The following is an 18,607-nucleotide window of genomic DNA, read 5'->3' on the forward strand; positions in this document are numbered from 1 at the left end:
ATCATTTGCTCTCCAGTGCCTTCAGAGAGTTTTTTGTTTATATTTTGGCTAGAGTTTATAATTGTTATCTGCTGGGAGGTTTGCTTCAATATGAGCAAATCCACCATAACTGGAAGCAAAACTTTCTGGCTGCCCGTATAAGTTTCTTCTTGCTTCAGTTTATGCTAGTAAATTTATTTATTTATTTGCTTTGCTAATAAATAAATTTATTTTTACTAATTTTTATTATTTTTTCTTTTGCTTATTTTGTTAACTACTGTAAGAAGGGAGTCTCCATTCATTTGCAGCAGCCCATTATCTGTGACTTTTCTATACATGGGACAGTATTTGTTTTCTGTGAATTTTGCATATTTCTGTTTTTGCTACTTTTGTTCTGAAGACGCCATCAAGACCTTGCTTGTCAAAAGCACCATCTCTTTGGGCACATGGAGAAATGACATTAGGGGCTGAATCCCTTTTGCTGCACCTATGAAATACATACTTGCCCCCTTAAGTTTTGGATTTCCTCTCTACTCCATTTCAAATCAGCTAGGATCCTTCAGAGGAAATTTTGGGGAAATCGGAAGGCGGCAGGAATTATTCAGCTGCACAGAAGAGCGAAAGCTGGTCTAACTGTGATGTGATCGGAGTCGCTGGACGTGGCTTCATCGAGTTTCTTGGCCAGCCTGCAGTAGCAGCTAGAGCGGTACGGCGGAGGAGGTCCCGCACTGGGGGTGAGCTCCCCCAGGGCGGGCCTCACGCCTCGGCCCCGCCTCCGCCCTCCACCCTGGCGTGCTGTTTACGGAGCACCAAGGGGTTTCCCTAGACGTGCTGTGTGTGTCCTCTAAGCCCCCATTAGAGTAGCAGTGCCCAGCGCAGAGTAAGTGCAGGACCAAGGCATCAGAAAGCTGGGGCTGAGACCTGCCTCACCAAGTGATACCTGCGTGGCTCCCTTGTCTCTCAGTGAGGCTCTCGCAGCTTCTATGCTCTGAGAGCCCATGTTTCAAATGCTAGGCCCTCTGAAGCCACGGAATTCCAGACTGCGTTCTAAAGGGCTGGTTTTGTATTCTATCATGTAGCCAGAGGGGGTCCACCGGGGGAGACTTACTTTTTTTCTTCTCTTTTCTTTTCTTTTTCTTCTGTTTTTTGAGGTAGGAAATAGAATTCCAGACGACTAAACTGCAGCTGAGTAGTTACAAGTGTGCTTAATTTGAGTGGAGCTTATTTGCAGACATTTTAGGAAATAAATCTGGGAAATCATTTGTGATTCTTTGCAGTTGACTTTGAGAAAGAAAATGACTATATCTTAGATTTGTTTTATTCTCTTTTATTATAAAAGTAATAAGTGCTCGTTGCAAAAAGGCCAGAAAACACAAAAACACAAAATCACACTTCCCTATAATCCTACCACTGTATTCTTTTGGTTATTATCCTCCCAGGTTTTGTTTCTGGTGCATAGATAGATGGATGGATGGATGGATAGATAAGCAAATACACAAAATAAGTGTTAAAATGAAAATTAAATCATGCTAGTTGTTCTTTCAATCATGAAACAATATCAAGGAAAACTTCTTGCATTCATGATTTAGACAGGCCCTTTGTTTTTAATGTCTATGAACCATAATTTATAAAACCAGTCTTCTATTAATGGGCATTTAAATTGTTCCATTTTTTCCCTTCTTATAAACAGGACAGAACAGATCCTTACACATATGGATCTGTCCTATTATTCCATTAGTGTAAAGTTCTAGAAGGGGATTTGAGAATATTCAAGGACCACGTTTTCTGTATACAAGCCAGCACTGATTTCTTTCTTTGTCATTTGCCTTAATCCCTGCCTATTTGACAAGTAGGGAAAAATTAACTTGTGTTAATTAGACCTTTTAAATTACCAGTGAGTTTGAGCAGTTTTTCATACATTTCTTGGCTTTTTAAAAAACCTTTTTTAATGTGAATTACCTGTTTAAACCTTAGTCTGTTGTGTGATTGGGGATCTATGTTATCCTTTTGATTCTTAAGAGCTACTCATATATTGAGCAAATTAACCTGCATTTCTCACATATATTAACAATAGTTTTTCCCACTCGTTTTTCTTTCATTGTTATTTGTGTATTTTTTTAACAAACAAAAATTAAATATTTATATTGTCAGACTTATCCATTATTTAAATGATTTCTAGCTCTAATGTGTTCTTTGGAAGGAACTTTTCACACAGTGATTATGTATTACATGTATTATGTATATTCATCTTAATTTTCTTCCACTACTTTTATGGTTTTATTAGTCTGTTTAGTATATATTTACTCTATCCAGATTTAGCCTAGATAAGGTAGCAAGTAGATTAATTTTATTTTTTTCTAATATGTCCGTCCAGTTATTTCAACAGCACTTATTATATAGTTCATGTTTTTGGTTTATTTGAGTCTTAATTTTTACCAGACAGGTGATGATGAAAAGGAAACACTTAATATTCAAATGTACGTTTGACAGTCTTCATAAACTGGGGTTCTTTTGTCTTAATAGAGGTCCCATGGGAGGACCAATGAGTCAAAAGTTCCAAAAGAGATTACCTCCCCAGTCCTGTTTCATCTGAAGATATCTGGAAAAACTGCTCCTTAGATGAAATTGAGAGGACCTTTTGCCAAGAGGTAAGAACGTTCTCCTAGTGCCAGGGTTAGCTAAAGTGTGGAACAGAGAGAGTAGATGGCTGTGGAAGACCATTAGGTCTAGACGTTATTTCTAAACTGCTTTGAACCACCTCTGCTTCCTCAAGCCCTGGGACCTCCTCCAGCTTCTCGTAACAACAATGCATGGATGATGGTAAAGATGATGAGACATTAAGTACTTCCTTGGTGCTACTCACACACTAAATGTAATAAGAAAAATTTAAGACTTATATAATGAAATGATACAACTTTATTGAGTAAAATAAAGGAAAATCTGAAAAATGAAGAGGGCTTTTCTAGCTCTTGGACTGGAAGATTTAGTATTAACACCTTCTCGCCCTACATCTGGGTGGATATATATATATATATTTTTTTTCTTTTGAAAAGTTACAATAGAGGGCTTATCCTATCACATATAAAATATTTTTAAAGGTATAATAATTAAAACATTATGACAGTGGTGCAGCAGTGAACATTCAAATTGATTTAAAACAGTAGTTGGGTAGTGGGCCAATCTTGATATGTGAATTTAGCATATGATGTGAGGCATTCCAATAAAGTATGGTGGGGACGAGGGAGGAGAAGATTCAGTAATTATTACTGGGATAATTCGCTAGCCAGCCATGTGGGGAAGAAAGCTTGGAACCTTCCACTCTCCACACCAAAATAAATTCTGTATGCCCCCACTATTTAAATTTAAAAATAAATAATCTAGGTGAAAATTTTTAATCTTGAAATTTAGACTTTTAAGCATGAAGTAAAGCCCCAAAGCCATAAAGAAAAAGACTGATAAATTTGACTATATTAAAATGAAAAAGTATTTGTACAGCAAAACTTTGTACAAGCAAATGATAAACTTGGCAAAGCATGTGCCACGTAAATGACAGATAAATAATAACTGTTCCTAACATATGTAGAACTTTTATAAATTATTAATATAAAACTTTCAGTAGAAAATCATCAATGCGGAAAAAATTAACACAGAAGCCAATATTGATAAGGGCGTTAGAGGGCGAGCACATGAATATTCTGTTGGTAAATCGGTAAAACTTGTTTTCTCTTGTTGTTAATGAATTATTGTTTTTATGAAAACATGACCATTCCAAAAAATGTAAGCAATTCTGAAAAGTATAAAGAAGAAAGTAATAAATTATTCAAAATCCACCACCCAGAAATAATCAAAGGCAACATTTGGTGAACATAATTCTAGGCCTGTCTTTATTCTATGTATAGAAGGATTGCTGCATCGGCAGGTGGGTGGGTGGATACATAGATAGAAATAATTTTATAGGAAGAGAATCATGCTCCTTTTTACAAATAAATCATATTTAATTTAAATTTCTTTTAATTTACCAGAAGTAAAAAAAAAAAATCATCATCACCCTCATAATTAACCCTTTTATGGGGCTGCCTTTGTGCCAGGCAGTGTTGTAAGCGCCCCTCAGGTGTTCAGTCCTCACGGCAACTCCAGGAGTTAAGCACCATTATCATCCCGGGTTCAAGATGAGGAACCTGAAGCACGAGGAGGCTTAATGACCTGCCCCAGGTTACCCCGCCAGAGAGTCCTGGGGCCCAGTCTGAACCCCGGGTGCTCCACATGATATAATGTCCTCAAGTGAAGCCAAAGATATTTCTGAACTTTGGATAAATATTTCTTTACCACAAGAGATACCAGGTCCCAAAAAGAGTTTTGAGACAAAAAAAGATTAAGAAAGCCATGAAGAGTTGGAGAAATGATGGTGTTTTGAAGGATGTCTCAGTTACAGTCAGCGCAGGCTGGCTATGAAACTCCTTGTGATTGGCACTTCCTGTGTTTCTTCCCATCCCCTCCCACCTCACAATTTTTGCTGTTTATATTTTGTTCTCAGTCAGAGTTTATAATATTTGCATTTTGTTCTCTTACTGTAATTCCCCCAGTTGTTTTGCCTGCGTTTTATATCTACATGGATTTAATGCACATCACTCTACTCCAGTGCTACCATAGCTTATCCCTTTCAGAGTTCTTTATTTTGATTTATTCTTTGGTTGGCTGGATTTCATTGTCAAGTAATTCCCTCAAGAAAGGCTCATGGGTACTTTATTCCTTTTGTTTTTTCATACTATCTCTCCCTTTTTTTTTATTAGAACAACAACGTAGCTGGGTATAATTCTTCCATCATTCTTTCTTTTCCTCAAAATGTTGTTTTTCTACATTGCCTTCTGGCATTGCGTGTTCTTGAGAAGAATCCTGAGGTCGACTGATTTTTTCCCCCTTGTAGATAATTTTTTATTCTACCAGGATGCCTAAACTATTTTTTCTTAATCCTTGAAATTAAAAAGCAAAACGAAGACTGTCTTGGCATGGAGCATTTTGCCAAAGTTTCCTGGAACACAGTATATTCTTTTGACGTACAGATTTCGTTCACTTCAGGAAAATTTTCCCTGTGTCACGTCACTAAAACCTTCTCCCTGCATCCTTCTCTCCCTCCCTTCTGTCTTCCTTCCATCTTTCCTTCCTTCAGTGGTATCCTCAGTTATCCTTATATTGGATCATCTTTGTCTGTCCTTGATGGTAATCATCTTCTCTCAAAATGCCATACTTTTTTTTTTTTTTTTTTTTTTTTGCGGTACGCGGGCCTCTCACTGTTGTGGCCTCTCCCGTTGCGGAGCACAGGCTCCGGACGTGCAGGCTCAGCAGCCATGGCTCACGGGCCCAGCCGCTCCGCGGCATGTGGGATCTTCCCGTACCGGGGCACAAACGCGTGTCCCCTGCATCAGCAGGCGGACTCTCAGCCACTGCGCCACCACGGAAGCCCAAAATGCCATAATACTTTTGTCCTTTTCCTCCGCCTTATTGGGAATCTTTCAAGCCATTGTTTTTTTTTCTTTTTTTTTTTTGACCACACCTTACGGCTTACAGGATCTTAATTCCCCGACCAGAGATGGAACCCAGGGCCCTGGCAGTGAGAGTGCTGAGTCCTAACCACGGGACTGCCAGGGAATTCCCAAGCCATTCCTTTACTATTAATTTTAATTTCAGCCTTGTCTTTTATTCTTGCTGTTTCTAATTTGTTATTAGTTCCTGTAATGATGTTGTTTTTGTTTTCTATTTTCTTAGCTTTGAAATATCCTTCTACTCTCTTTCATTGTTTGTTTGTTTTTCTTTCTTTCATTGTTTTATCATCTTGTCTTCAAGCTTTTCTTTTAATGAATTTATATTCTTATTTAGTTCCTTTTTATAGTATGAAAGCTTTGCTGGTGAGATATATATATATATATATATATATATATATTTTTTTTTTTTTTGTATCCTGTTCTCCTACAGATTGGGTTCTTTGTCTTTTGCTTGATGTTCGTTTGTTTCTTTCTTTTTCTGTAGTGTGTTTGCATAGCTGTAAAACCATTTATTTTCATCCTGCTTGTGCTTAGGTTGAGATCCACTCATATTATGGAGGTAGCTGTATTTTCATTTTCACTGCTGTACAGTTCTCCGTTAGCTATATATATGCACAGATAATGCGCTGCCCAGGGATGGACACTGGATTGCTCCCTGTTTTGTGCTCACCCAAACGATGCCACCGTAAGTGGTTGGCTCCATATCTTCTGGTGCATGCCTGCTAAGGTGTCTCTGAATTACACCCAGCATTCCTTGCTAGGTTGTAGGGAGCATGCTCCTCAGCTTTCATTGGCAGTATCCAGTTATTTTTCAGAATACCAATTCACACTCCCATTGGGAGCATATGAGAATTCCTGTTGTCCAATGTACCCACCAGCTCTTGATATCATTAGAGTTGTACATTTTTACCAGTCTGATGCGGATTAAATGGCATTTCAGCTATAATTTAAATTTGTTTCTCTTTTCCCTGATGTGTCAGATAGCTCCTTACATTTTACAACCTTTCTTTAGAACATTTTTGGTAAAAATATATCCATTTTTAACAAATATTTATTGAGTGCCTACCGCATGCCGAATTGTGCTTCATTTTAGATAATTATTAGCGAACAAAACAGGGCACAATCTTGGCTCTCATGGAGATTGCATGACCTTACATCAGGGAGAGAGATGTTAAACAAATACACGTTCGTAACTACCATTTTCCTAGAGTGGTATGACAGAAAAGGACGGGGTATTATAAGAGAGAATAACAAGGGGAGCCTCATTTAGATTGGGGGTCAGGGGAACATTTATAAGACGCAAGTGTTTAAACATGGGAAATGGGTGTACCTTTCGCTTGTCCATCCATAACATGACGGCTGCCGTGTATCATCTCCAAAGTGTGATGCAGATACACACTAGTTCTTGTGGGAAAAGTTTCATGACATGTTGTTAAATGAAAAAAGCATTTGTCGAAACTGAAAGTGTAGTATGGTCCCATTTTTGTAAAATTATAATATATGTTTATGTGATCATGTTGGAGTTTTTGGAACACCATATAAAAACCTGTGGGTAGTGAGACTTCCGGTATCTTTATGTCCTTTTTTATACTTTGCTGAATTGCTTGCATGTTTTTGTTTGTTTCATTATAAACAGTAATGATGAAAATTCCTAAAAAGTTTTACGTGTTGCAAAGACATTACTTCTGGGGACTTCCCTGGCGGCCCAGTGGTAAAGACTTCACCTTCCAATGCAGAGGGTGCAGGTTCGATCAGATCCCTCGATCCCTGGTCAGGGAGCTAAGATCCCACATGCCTCCGTGGCCAAAAAACCAAAACATGAAACAGAAGCAATATTGTAACAAATTCAATAAAGTCTTAAAAAAAAAAAACAGAAAAACAAAGACATTACTTTTGTTTCATTCCTGCTTTTCTTCTAAGAGCTCTGGATTATGTCAAAACACTCTCCTGAAAAAAACCTGATTGGAGACTAAATGCCATTAAGATATTAAAAGCAGTTTTCATTAATCCAATAAATATACTGAGACCAGACTCCATGTCTGGCTTTGGCTTCCCTCCACTAGAGGCTTCCCCCAGGCAGCCCACCTCCCCGAGAGAGAGAGATGGGCACGTTTAGCCACATTTTGGGTTAATTTTATGCAACTTTCTAAGAAGCTTAGGCCCTGTAAGTCTTTAGATTCTTTTCAAGATTTCCCCTTAGATTTCCGATATTCCTGTGCACCTTCAGGAAGTCTTAGTGAATGTGCTTCTCATTCCTTTAGTGGGGAGAGACACTTGTACATATATTTCCATGCTCCAGCAGCTTTTTTTTTTTTTTTTTTTTGCAGTATGTGGGCTTCTCATTGTTGTGGCCTCTCCCGTTGCGGAGCACAGGCTCCGGACGCGCAGGCTCAGCGGCCATGGCTCACGGGCCCAGCCGCTCCGCGGCATGTGGGATCTTCCCGGACCGGGGCACGAACCCGCGTCCCCTGCATCGGCAGGCGGACCCTCAACCACTGCGCCACCAGGGAAGCCCTCCAGCAGCTTTTTAAACGTCCCCTTTTACACCAAGTTGGTGTTTCTTTTGTTTATCTTCGTATCCCAGTTAGCAGGAAAAAAGTGAATTCGGAGAACGTGGAGAGGGTTGGAAATATCGAAGAATATTGTTATTACTCAGTAATAAACAGCAGGAAAACCTTTGGAAATAAAACCAATCTTCATAGCATTTTTATGAGTCATACAAAAATCAGTGGTTAACCTACTTTACTGCATTTTAGATGTCCCATAAGCAAAGCTGATTCACCCTGGTTCTTTGTAATTCCCCCCCCGCCAAAAAAAGGGATAATTAAAGAAATGTCCAATGTGTACGATGTTTATGAAATCCTAACGATTTCCCTTACAGTCAAAGCTACTTCTCTTTTTAATAAAATGTCACCAGCTTTTTGTTTGATTGACCTGACTTAATCAGGAGCAGCCTAGCATGGGCTCACAGTAGGGATGGGTTGAAAGTATATTAAGAAAGATGTATCAAACTGGCAGATCCACCAAGTATTTTTAGCTCTGAAATTTGAGTTAGAGCTATTGTATGTGCTGTTTTTCCCTGAGAAGCTTGTCTGCCTTGTCAGTTGAGTAACTGTGACTGGGGATACTGTTTTGTAGTGAGCTCATCAATTAAACATTTGAAGTTCAGTACATGCCATAGTAACCTTTTTGATCAGTTTTGGAAAGGAAAATGTGAAGAGGTTTTGGTGAAAATAAAGTGGTTGAGCAGCTCTGTGCCGCTGATTTCTGTGAATGCTGTAATTTTAATTCACCACAGCTTTCAAAATCCTATGAAAAGGTTGAAAAGGCCCTGAGTGCAGGGGACCCGTCCAAACGTGGATACGTATCTTTGAATTACCTAAAGGTTGTCCTCGACACCTTTGTATACCGATTACCAAGAAGAATTTTCATCCAGTTAATGAAAAGGTAAGAGTCCCGTTGTTTCCTTGACATTTTTTTTCCCCAAACGTCAACTGTGAGGATCGGGAACAGCTTTATTTATTTTTTATGAATGTTTTAGACTTTTTTACTATTGAAAATTTCAAACATATGCAGAAGTAAAGAGAATAATGTAACGAATCCACGAATGCTCCCACTACCCATCTGCAACTTCCCACTCACTCATGGTCAATTATTTCATTGCTATCCCTGCCCATTTTTCCTCAACCTCAGATTTTTTTTTTTTTTCCTACGGTACGCGGGCCCCTCACTGTTGTGGCCTCTCCCGCTGCGGAGCACAGGCTCCAGACGCACAGGCTCAGCGGCCATGGCTCACGGGCCCAGCCGCTCCGCGGCATATGGGATCTTCCCGGACCAGGGCACGAACCCGTGTCCCCTGCATCGGCAGGCGGACTCTCAACCACTGCGCCACCAGGGAAGCCCAACCTCAGATATTTTTGAAGCAAATACCAGACATCATATTTCATTGAAAAGATCTATGTCTCTCGATAAGAACTCTTTTTAGAAACATGGTGAAAATACTGTTTCACACCTAATAGAATTATCAATAATATTAATAAATATCCAGTCAGAGTTCAAATTTAACTGATTGTCTCACATTTTCTTTTATAACTTATTTGAGTCGAGATCCAAATCAAATCTGTACATTGCAGTTGATTGATTTGCCACAATTCTTCTTTAATCTGCAGGGTCTCTCTCCATTTGTTAATTTTCCCCCCTTAAGATGCATTTGTAGAAAAAGTCTGGATTGTTTGTTATGTAGAGTTTCTTACAATCTGAATCTGACTGATTGCAACCCACGGTGACATGTAACGTGCTCTCCTGTCTCCCTCCCCGCCAGTCCCTGCCCCTGAATTGATACATGCACAGATCCAGGTTCAATTTGGGGGGCAAGAACACTTCATAGGTGGTAGCAAGCATGTATGGACTGCTTGTCTTTCTTCTTGTGATGTTAGCAGCCCTTGTTGATCACCCTATATCCATCAGTTCACTAGGGATTGTAAGGTGGTGACGCTCTGTGTCTACTGTTGCTCCTTTATTAGTTGGAGTACTTCTGTAATGCAAACTTCCCCTTTCCAACCATTTGGTAACAATGAGACACAGTTAGTGTAGAAAAGGTAGGATCTCTTTGGTTCTTTCCCTTCACTTACTATTTTTCAAAATAATGAATTGGTTTCCTAGCATCCTCCAGAAGTGAGCAATGAGTGACTTTTCTTAAATGTTATTATGAGCTCATGAATGTTAACGTATTTGATGCCTTTCAGTTCATTACAGTTGTTATTCTCCTTGATACTCAATTTGTTCTGTCTTGGCCACTGGGAGGCTTTTTGTGTTGGCTCCGGAGTCCCGCTGGTGTGACCCTAGTAGTCTTTGATAACATTTCTTGGTATAACGAAATGCTCTAGGCTCTTCTGGTACATCTCTTGCCTCAGACCTGGAATCAGCCATTTCTCCAAGGACTCCTGTTTACTTTTATTTGGAAATGGTATATATAGACCAAACTTTGGGTGAGGAATACTGTCTTTAATTTACCTGGTTTTCTGTCCAGGTAACTCAGAGAACCTTTTCTCAGGGGACATGGGATTGAGGCTGATAGAAAGATTGTCCTGTGAAACTCTGAATAGTTGGAGGACACCTTGGGGTTACCTAGAAAGGAGGGGCATTAGAGAACGAGAAGGAAAAAATAGGACTGAGCTAGACCAGCTGGACCCATTTCCCATAGCACTTCCTTCCCTTCTCAGCACCCTGTGTGTCCAGAGAGAGTCGCCTGTGTGTTACCACCATGGCTTCTAGAGCGAAGGGCATAAATATTTCCATGGCTCAGAAAACAGCTCTGTTTTCCTGCCTGTACATAGTGAAATCTTTTAGGAATTACTTTCTTGGATAGCTAAGAGTTGTATAGCCATTTCTTTTTGTTTCATTTTCAAAATGACACAAGTAATAATGTAGTAGCAGTAATAGAAATCAAAAACAAAAAGTCACCATCCACCTTACATAGCCAATGACTGTTTTCATTTTTCCACATTCTCTTCCACTTTGTATCCACATACATATGTAATTTTTACATATTTGTAATCAAAATGCACCTACAGTTTTATATCACGCTTTTTAAATGGGAACATGCATATTATACCATTCTTCACATTGGCTTCATAGTCTTCAAAATTATAATTTTATGGATGCCTACTGATGCTGACCATCGTGGGAGGTGCTAAGAATGCAGAAATAAACAACAAAGAGTTCCTGGCCAGAGTGGCTGCCAGGGATGATGGCTGTGAAGACTGATGGGCACATAGAGTGAGTGTATTAGGAGGCTGAGGGCGGCCGGAGATGTGGTGGTATTCACGTGTTCTAGCCAGGGATCCAGGGATTTCTGAGTCATGACCTTTGTCATGTCACCCACCCAGAATTCCCAGTGGAACAGGGCGCAAGAGGCAACAGCAGGGTGAATCCCAAGTGCTAATATAAGGAATTATAAATCTGGTATGCCTCTTGGTGCACATATCTGGAAGTGAAGCTTCGTCATATCTTCCTGGCCAGCTGTCCCCTTTGTAATTATATCACTACCCTTTTATCCCTCTGGCTTTTATAGTCTATCTTATCTGCTATTAAAATACCCATAACACTTTTCTTTTGATAAGTATTTGTCAGGTATCTCTTTTCCCAACCTCTCGTTTTCACTCTTTTATTGTCATGCTTTCAGTGTATTTCTTGTAAAATAGCATATATCTGTATTTTTAAAATTCCAAAATGAACATCTTTACCTTTGTGATGGGCCAGTTCAGTCTGTTTCCGTTTGTTGTGATAGATGTATTTGGATCGTCCCCACCACTTTACTTTGTACTCTCTATGATTTACTTGGTTCTTTCTTGTTTCTCCGTCATGTTTGGTTCGGCTGAGTTTTTCTTATCACTCTTTTTTTTCCTCCACTGCCTTGAGACTTAAATATTTTATTTCTATTCTTATATTGATTATCCTTAAAATGTTAACATGTGTTCTAAACTTGTAAAGCCTAAAGCTAATCAGTGTTTCCATTGTCCTGGGTAAAACAAGCACTTTCAGCCCACATGTTACCATTGGCTAGTGCGGTTTTTTTTTTTTTTCCGTGTTGGGTCTTCGTCTCTAGTTGCAGCACACGGGCTCAGTAGTTGTGGTGCATGGGCTTAGTTGCTCTGCGGCCTGTGGGACCTTCCCAGACGAGGGATCGAACCTATGTCCCCTGCATTGGCAGGCGGATTCTTAACCACTGCGCCACCAGGGAAGTCCCTCTCCCATTGCTTTTATTTATTTAATTTATTAATTTTTAAAAATTTATTTATTTGTTTAAATTTTTGGCTGCCTTGGGTCTTTGTCGTGTGGGCTTTTCTCTAGTTGTGGCGAGCGGGGGCTACTCTTCATTGCGGTGCACAGGCTTCTCACTGGGTGGCTTCTCTTGTTGCAGAGCATGGGCTCTAGGCGCGTGGGCTTCAGTAGTTGTAGCACGCGAGCTCAGTAGTTGTGGCTCACGGGCCTAGTTGCTCCGCAGTATGTGGGATCCTCCCAGACCAGGGCTCGAACCCGTGTCCCCTGCATTAGCAGGCAAATTCTCAACCACTGCGCCACCAGGGAAGCCCCAACTCTGTAAGACTTTGAAACCCTTCTCTGGTGAAAAATTCATTGTTTCAAAGAAGGCTGATACTCAAAACAGGACCAATAAAAACTGTGTATTCGTCCATTAATCCACTCAGCAAATATTTTTTGTGCTCCCGTTACATGCTAGGAAATATTGAGTCCTTAGGGATACAAAGCCTGACCGCAAGAGCTGGGTCTAGTTGGAAGGATAGAAGACATAAAATTTACTGCAATATAAATGCCAGGGGGTGAGAACAACGTGTGTCAAGATTGTTAAGAATGGAGTGACTAGTCATCATTAGCTGTTTAATTAAGGACTAATCCAGGCCTGCTGACCCGTCCTCCCACGTCCCACCCTAGAATGTATGGGTTCATAACCAACTGTAGCCCGTGACAGGAACATTTTCTTAGTTCCAGAATAGCCTGTTTACTTACTTAGTTGTACTGCAAAGGGAGGCTTATTCATGACTCTGCTTGAAGCATTAGCTCCTGTCCCACTTTCATGTTTATTTTAGAAAGCAGCATTCGGATGCTTTTGGTACATAGCAATATCTCCCAAGTTAGTTATTTACTGAGCACATCCAATAACTGAATCTCTAGTAACTAACCAGGAGTGCGATGAATTACTTTGCCTCAGACTCATACGTGAGCGAGTACCAAAGCGGAGCTGCTCGGCCTCAGTGTCTACCTTGCGAAGTCCGCCGAGCGAGGGGCAGTCTGCGCTGCGGGGCAGGGCTCTGGGGAGGGTCCCAGGGCCTGGAGGTGGACCTATGGGTCCGGGGTTTGCTCTCTGCTCCGGAGGCTGCAGCGCCAGACCTCTGTCCATCTAGAATGCCACTGCACAGTGTGGATTCCAAGGTTTGGGGTCCTGCTTTCGTGGCGGATACACTTTAGTTGGTACACCAGCTGTCATTAATCTTTATGCCTGTATGACCTGTTCTCTCAGGATGGATAGGAATTGTGCCACTGACTGTGTGCCGGGCACTGTCTTCAGTGATTTTCTCGTATTCGCTCACCGGCCTCTCAGCACCTCTGTGAGGTGGACACTATCATCATCTTCATTCAGTTCTTTCACTTCATCCTCATTTGCTGAGGAAAGGAACGTGGGGGCGCGTGCCTGGCCTGAGGCTCCCAGCTAGTGAGTGATGGGGCCAGGATTCGAACCGGCTGCTCCAGAGCGGGCGTGTTCCGCCCTGCGCTGAGCCACCTGCTAGCACGTCGGGTGGGCCACCTCTTTAAGATAAACGAAGGCTTCCGTGTGTTCATCCCCCTCAGCTTGTATTAGTATATTGAAGAAGTAATTTAATTAAAAATAGTGAAATCTTCATCTCCGCTAATGGAGGACTGTAATAATGCTTACTGTGCCAAATATGTCACTGATGTACCGCTCGGCAGACAGACTGACGGACACACCTGAGAAGGTGGGGGATTGAGTGCCTGCCCCACGCCGGACCCAGCCATGGGCACTTAGGTCGAACTCATAGATGAACGAGGTGAAGTCCCTGCTGACAGTGAGCTTACCCTCTGGGGCATCACACGAGAGCCACGGCCATCAGATACTTGAGAGCTGCAGAGGGCGTGGTTTCCGACTGACATGCCCGCTCCAACCCCTCTGACCATTTACCTGGGTCTTGGCCACATTCTGGAACCTGGAAGGAGAAGGAGAGCAGAGGGAGAGAGCCAGGAGTGGGCAGGGATGGCATGTTGCCTAGCCACAGAGGGCAGCCCTGGGAAGCAGGTCCCCCTGATGTAGAGAGGAGCGCAGAGCTGTTAGAAGATGCTTTAGAGCCACTCCAAGAAGCTGTGTGTGCTGCCTCCACACACTGGCATCCTCCCTCCACACGGGCCCATCACCCTGGTCACTTCCATTTACATCAGTATTTTAAAAAACCAAATACCTAGAAATATATCTAACGAAAAATGTGCAAAATTCTCTACATTGAAGGCTAGAAAGATTGCTTATACAAACAGCCATCCTTTACAAACTTTCAGAAGGCATAGCAGGAACACTTCTCAGCTAATTCTCTGAGGTCAATATTATCCTGATACCGAAGCCAGACAAAGAGATCACAGGAAAAGAAAATCACAGATCAATATCCTTTGTGAATATAGTTGCAAAAGTTCTCAAAAAAGTATTAGCAAAGTGAATCCAGCAGCATGTAAAAAGGATTAAATGCTACGACCATGTGAGATTTATCCCAAGACTGCAAGGTTTGTTTAACTTCCAAAAGATCAATTAATGTAATACAAAATATTAATAGAAACAAGGACAAAGCTGCATGATCATAGATGCAGAAACAAATATTTGAAAAATTCAACACTCATTCAGGATAACAATTTTCAACCAACTAGGAATAGAAAAGAAATTCCCTAACCTGATAAAGGGCACTTACGATAAACCCAAAGCTAACGGCGTAGTTAATGGTAAAAGACTAAATACTTTCCTCCTGAGACCAGGAAAAACACAATGATATCAGCTCTAGCTACTTCTTTTCAACATTATACTGAAGTTCTAGACAGTGTAATCAGGAAAGAAAAGAAATAAAATGCATACAGATTGGGAAGAAAGAAGTAAATAAAAGTCTTTATTCACAGACAACATGATATTGTAATAGAAAATTCTAAGGAACGCACACACACACAAACTGCTAGAACTAGTAAATGAACTCATCAAGGTCACAGGATACAAGATCAATATACAAAAATCAGTTATATTTCTATAAATTAGCAATGAACAATCTGAAAATGAACTTCAGAAAGCAATTCCATCCACAATAGCATAAAAAGAATAAATTACCTAGGAGTCAATTTAAGAAAAGAAGTGCCAGGCTTGTATACTGAAAATTATAAAAAACTGTTGAAAGGAAAAGAAGACGTAAATAAGTGAAGAGGCATTCCATATTCATGGATTGGAAGAATCGATAGTATTAAGGTGGAAATTCTCTCCAGATTGATCTGTAGATTCAATGCAAACCCCATCAAAATCCCAGCTGGCTTTTTCCCAGAAATTGAAAAGCTGATCTTAAAAATTCATTTGGAAATGCAAAGGTGGCAGAATAGCCAAAACAATTTTGGACAAGAAGAAGGAATTTAGAGTACTTAAACCTCCAGACTTTGAATCTTAGGATAAAGCGACAGTAATAAAGACAGTGTGGTACTGGCATAGGATAGACTTAGTGGTTGACAGAACATAATTGTGAGTATGGAAATAAACACTTCCATTTATGGTCAATTAATTTTCAACCAATTCAGTAGGAGAAAGGATAATCTTTTCAACAAATGGTGCTGAGACAATTGGATATCCATATGCAAAAAGATGAATTTAGACATTTTCTTTACATCATATACAAAAGTTAACTGAAAATGGACGATAGACCTAAATATAAGAGCTAAAACGGTAAAAGTCTTAGAAGAAGACATATGTGTAAATCTTTGTGACCTCGTGTTAGGCAAATATTTCTTAGATGTGACACTAAAAGCATGATCCATAAAAGAACAAAATCTGTAAATTGGACTAATCAGAATTTAAAACTTTTGTGCTTCAGAAGATACAATTAAAGACAGACTGAGAGAAAATATATGTAAATTATATATCTGGTAAAGGACTTGTATCTAGAATATATGAGAACCCTTAGGACTCAATAAGAAGACAACCTGATTTTTTAAATGGGCAAGAGATTTTAATAGACATTTCACCAAAGAGTGTATAGGAGTGGCCAAATAGCACATGAAAAGATGCTCAATGTCATTAGTCATCAGGGAAATGCAAATCAAAACCACAATGAGATACATCACTTCACACCCCTAGGATGTCTACTATCAGAAAGACAGACGGCAATAAGTGTTGGCGAGATTGTGGAGATGGAACTCATACACTGCAGGTGGGGATGGAAAATGGTGCAACTGCTGTGGAAAACAACATAGTAGTTTCTTAAAAATTTCAGTGGAAATTTACCACATGACCCAGCAGTTCCACTCCTAGGTATCTGTGCAAGAGAAATAGAAACAGGTGTCCACACAAAGGCTTGTGTGCAAGAGTCCATAGTAACATTCTTCGTAATTTCTAAACTGGAAACAATCAAAATGGTCATCAGCTTATGACAAGGTAAACAAAATGTGCTCTGTCATACAGTGGAATAGTAATATCAGGAATAAAGAGGAACAAAATGCCGATCCACGCAGCACATGGATGGACCTCAAAACCATTACAGTAGGTGATAGAAGCCAGATGGAAGGTGCATACAAGGCATATACCGTATGATTCTGTTTACATGAAATATCCAGAAAAAAGCGAATGCAGAGAGTTAGAAAGTAGATTTGTTGCCTTAGGATAGAGATGGAGATGGAGAGTGAGTACAAATGGGCACAAGGTTTCTTCGGGGTGATGAAAATATTCTGGAATTAGATAGTGGTGATCGTTGATAAATTTCCTGAAAATTATAAATATTAGTTGTCAATGATTCCCATTTGGACATTAAACAATTGTCACTCCCAAACCAAAAAGTGCCCTGCACATATCCTCTAAATTACTTAATTTTCTCCAAGAGGACCTTATATCCTTTTCAGATCTTGGACCCCAAAGTCATAGTTGACATTTATACACGGCTTTATTACTTCACAAGTCTTTGGTCACACTGGTATTCACAATATCTCCCTATGAAGAGGTAGGGTTCTTTATTTCCCCTGCTTTTCCAGTAAACAGTTTCTCTCAGTTTTTTTTTTTAATTAATTAATTAATTTATTTATTTTGGGCTGTGTTGGGTCCTCGTTTCTGTGCGAGGGCTTTCTCTAGTTGCGGTGAGCGGGGACCAGTCTTCATCGCGGTGTGTAGGCCTCTCAATATCGTGGCCTCTCTTGTTGCGGAGCACAGGCTCCAGACGCACAGGCTCAGTAGTTGTGGCTCACGGGCCCAGTCGCTCCGCGGCATGTGGGATCTTCCCAGACCAGGGCTCGAACCCGTGTCCCCTGCATTGGCAGGCAGATTCTCAACCACTGCGCCACCAGGGAAGCCCAGTTTCTCTCGGTTTTGATATTCAATTTACTTATTGGTAATTTTTTGTTCTGGGGGAAGAAATTTGCCTTGCGGTATTTTGCTCATAATGTTTTCTTTATGCAGCATGGCTGAAATTTTTTCTCACTAAGTAACTGTACATTTATGTAAGTGATGAGGTTGGTGGTAGTGAAAACGAGCATGGTTAATATTCTTAGTGAATCAGCTAGTTGTAATTGAATTTCCAGGAAGTTCTGTGCCCCATGAGACTGAGCCGCGGGGCCCTCAGGTGGGTTGGGGTGCCCTGGGAGTGTGCCAGGATTCAGCCTGCCCTGGGCGAGGGTCAGCCTCCTCCCTCCTGCCGTGTCCTGGCAGAGAACCCTGTAGGACCTCCTGCCCTGGGCAAGGGTCAGCCTCCTCCCTCCTGCCGTGTCCTGGCAGAGAACCCTGTAGGACCTCCTGCCCTGGGCAAGGGTCAGCCTCCTTCCTCCTGCCGTGTCCTGGCAGAGAACCTTGTAGGACCTCCTGCCCTGGGCAAAGGGTCAGCCTCCTCCCTCCTGCCGTGTCCTGGCAGAGAACCTTGTAGGACCTCCTGCCCTGGGCAAAGGGTCAGCCTCCTTCCTCCTGCCGTGTCCTGGCAGAGAACCTTGTAGGACCTCCTGCCCTGGGCAAAGGGTCAGCCTCCTTCCTCTCTTCAGCCTGTCTCCTGCCGTGTCCTGGCAGAGAACCTTGTAGGACCTGCACTTGCAAAGTTCTAGATTCCCTTCCCCCACCGCTCTTGGCACGTGGGTTATACAGTAATGACCATCCGTTGAGGTATTCGTGTTTCAAATCATAATTCTATCTGGCCCAAACTCATGCTTTATTAAGTGCTGCTAAATACACGTAATGCTCTTGCTTCCTTTTTTTTGTTTTTAAAAAATTCCCTTATATATTCTCATGCTCAGAAACCTTATGGACATATAACGGGGAAGAATTGCGACATATTCTAAATTGCATGGTTGTA

At 40.9% G+C, this 18,607-nt stretch overlaps 1 protein-coding gene across 1 annotated transcript in view; it reads left to right on the top strand.

The window, feature by feature from the left end:
* Nucleotides 1-18,607, top strand: part of EFCAB6 (EF-hand calcium binding domain 6) — a 227,724-nt gene that overhangs the window by 80,073 nt on the left and 129,044 nt on the right. The window contains 1 exon segment of the mRNA XM_060164691.1: nucleotides 2,503-2,627. Coding sequence (XP_060020674.1) covers nucleotides 2,503-2,627 — 125 coding nt within the window.

The sequence above is a fragment of the Lagenorhynchus albirostris genome, chromosome 11, assembly GCF_949774975.1.
Source record: "Lagenorhynchus albirostris chromosome 11, mLagAlb1.1, whole genome shotgun sequence".
NCBI classification, from domain to species: Eukaryota; Metazoa; Chordata; class Mammalia; order Artiodactyla; family Delphinidae; genus Lagenorhynchus; species Lagenorhynchus albirostris.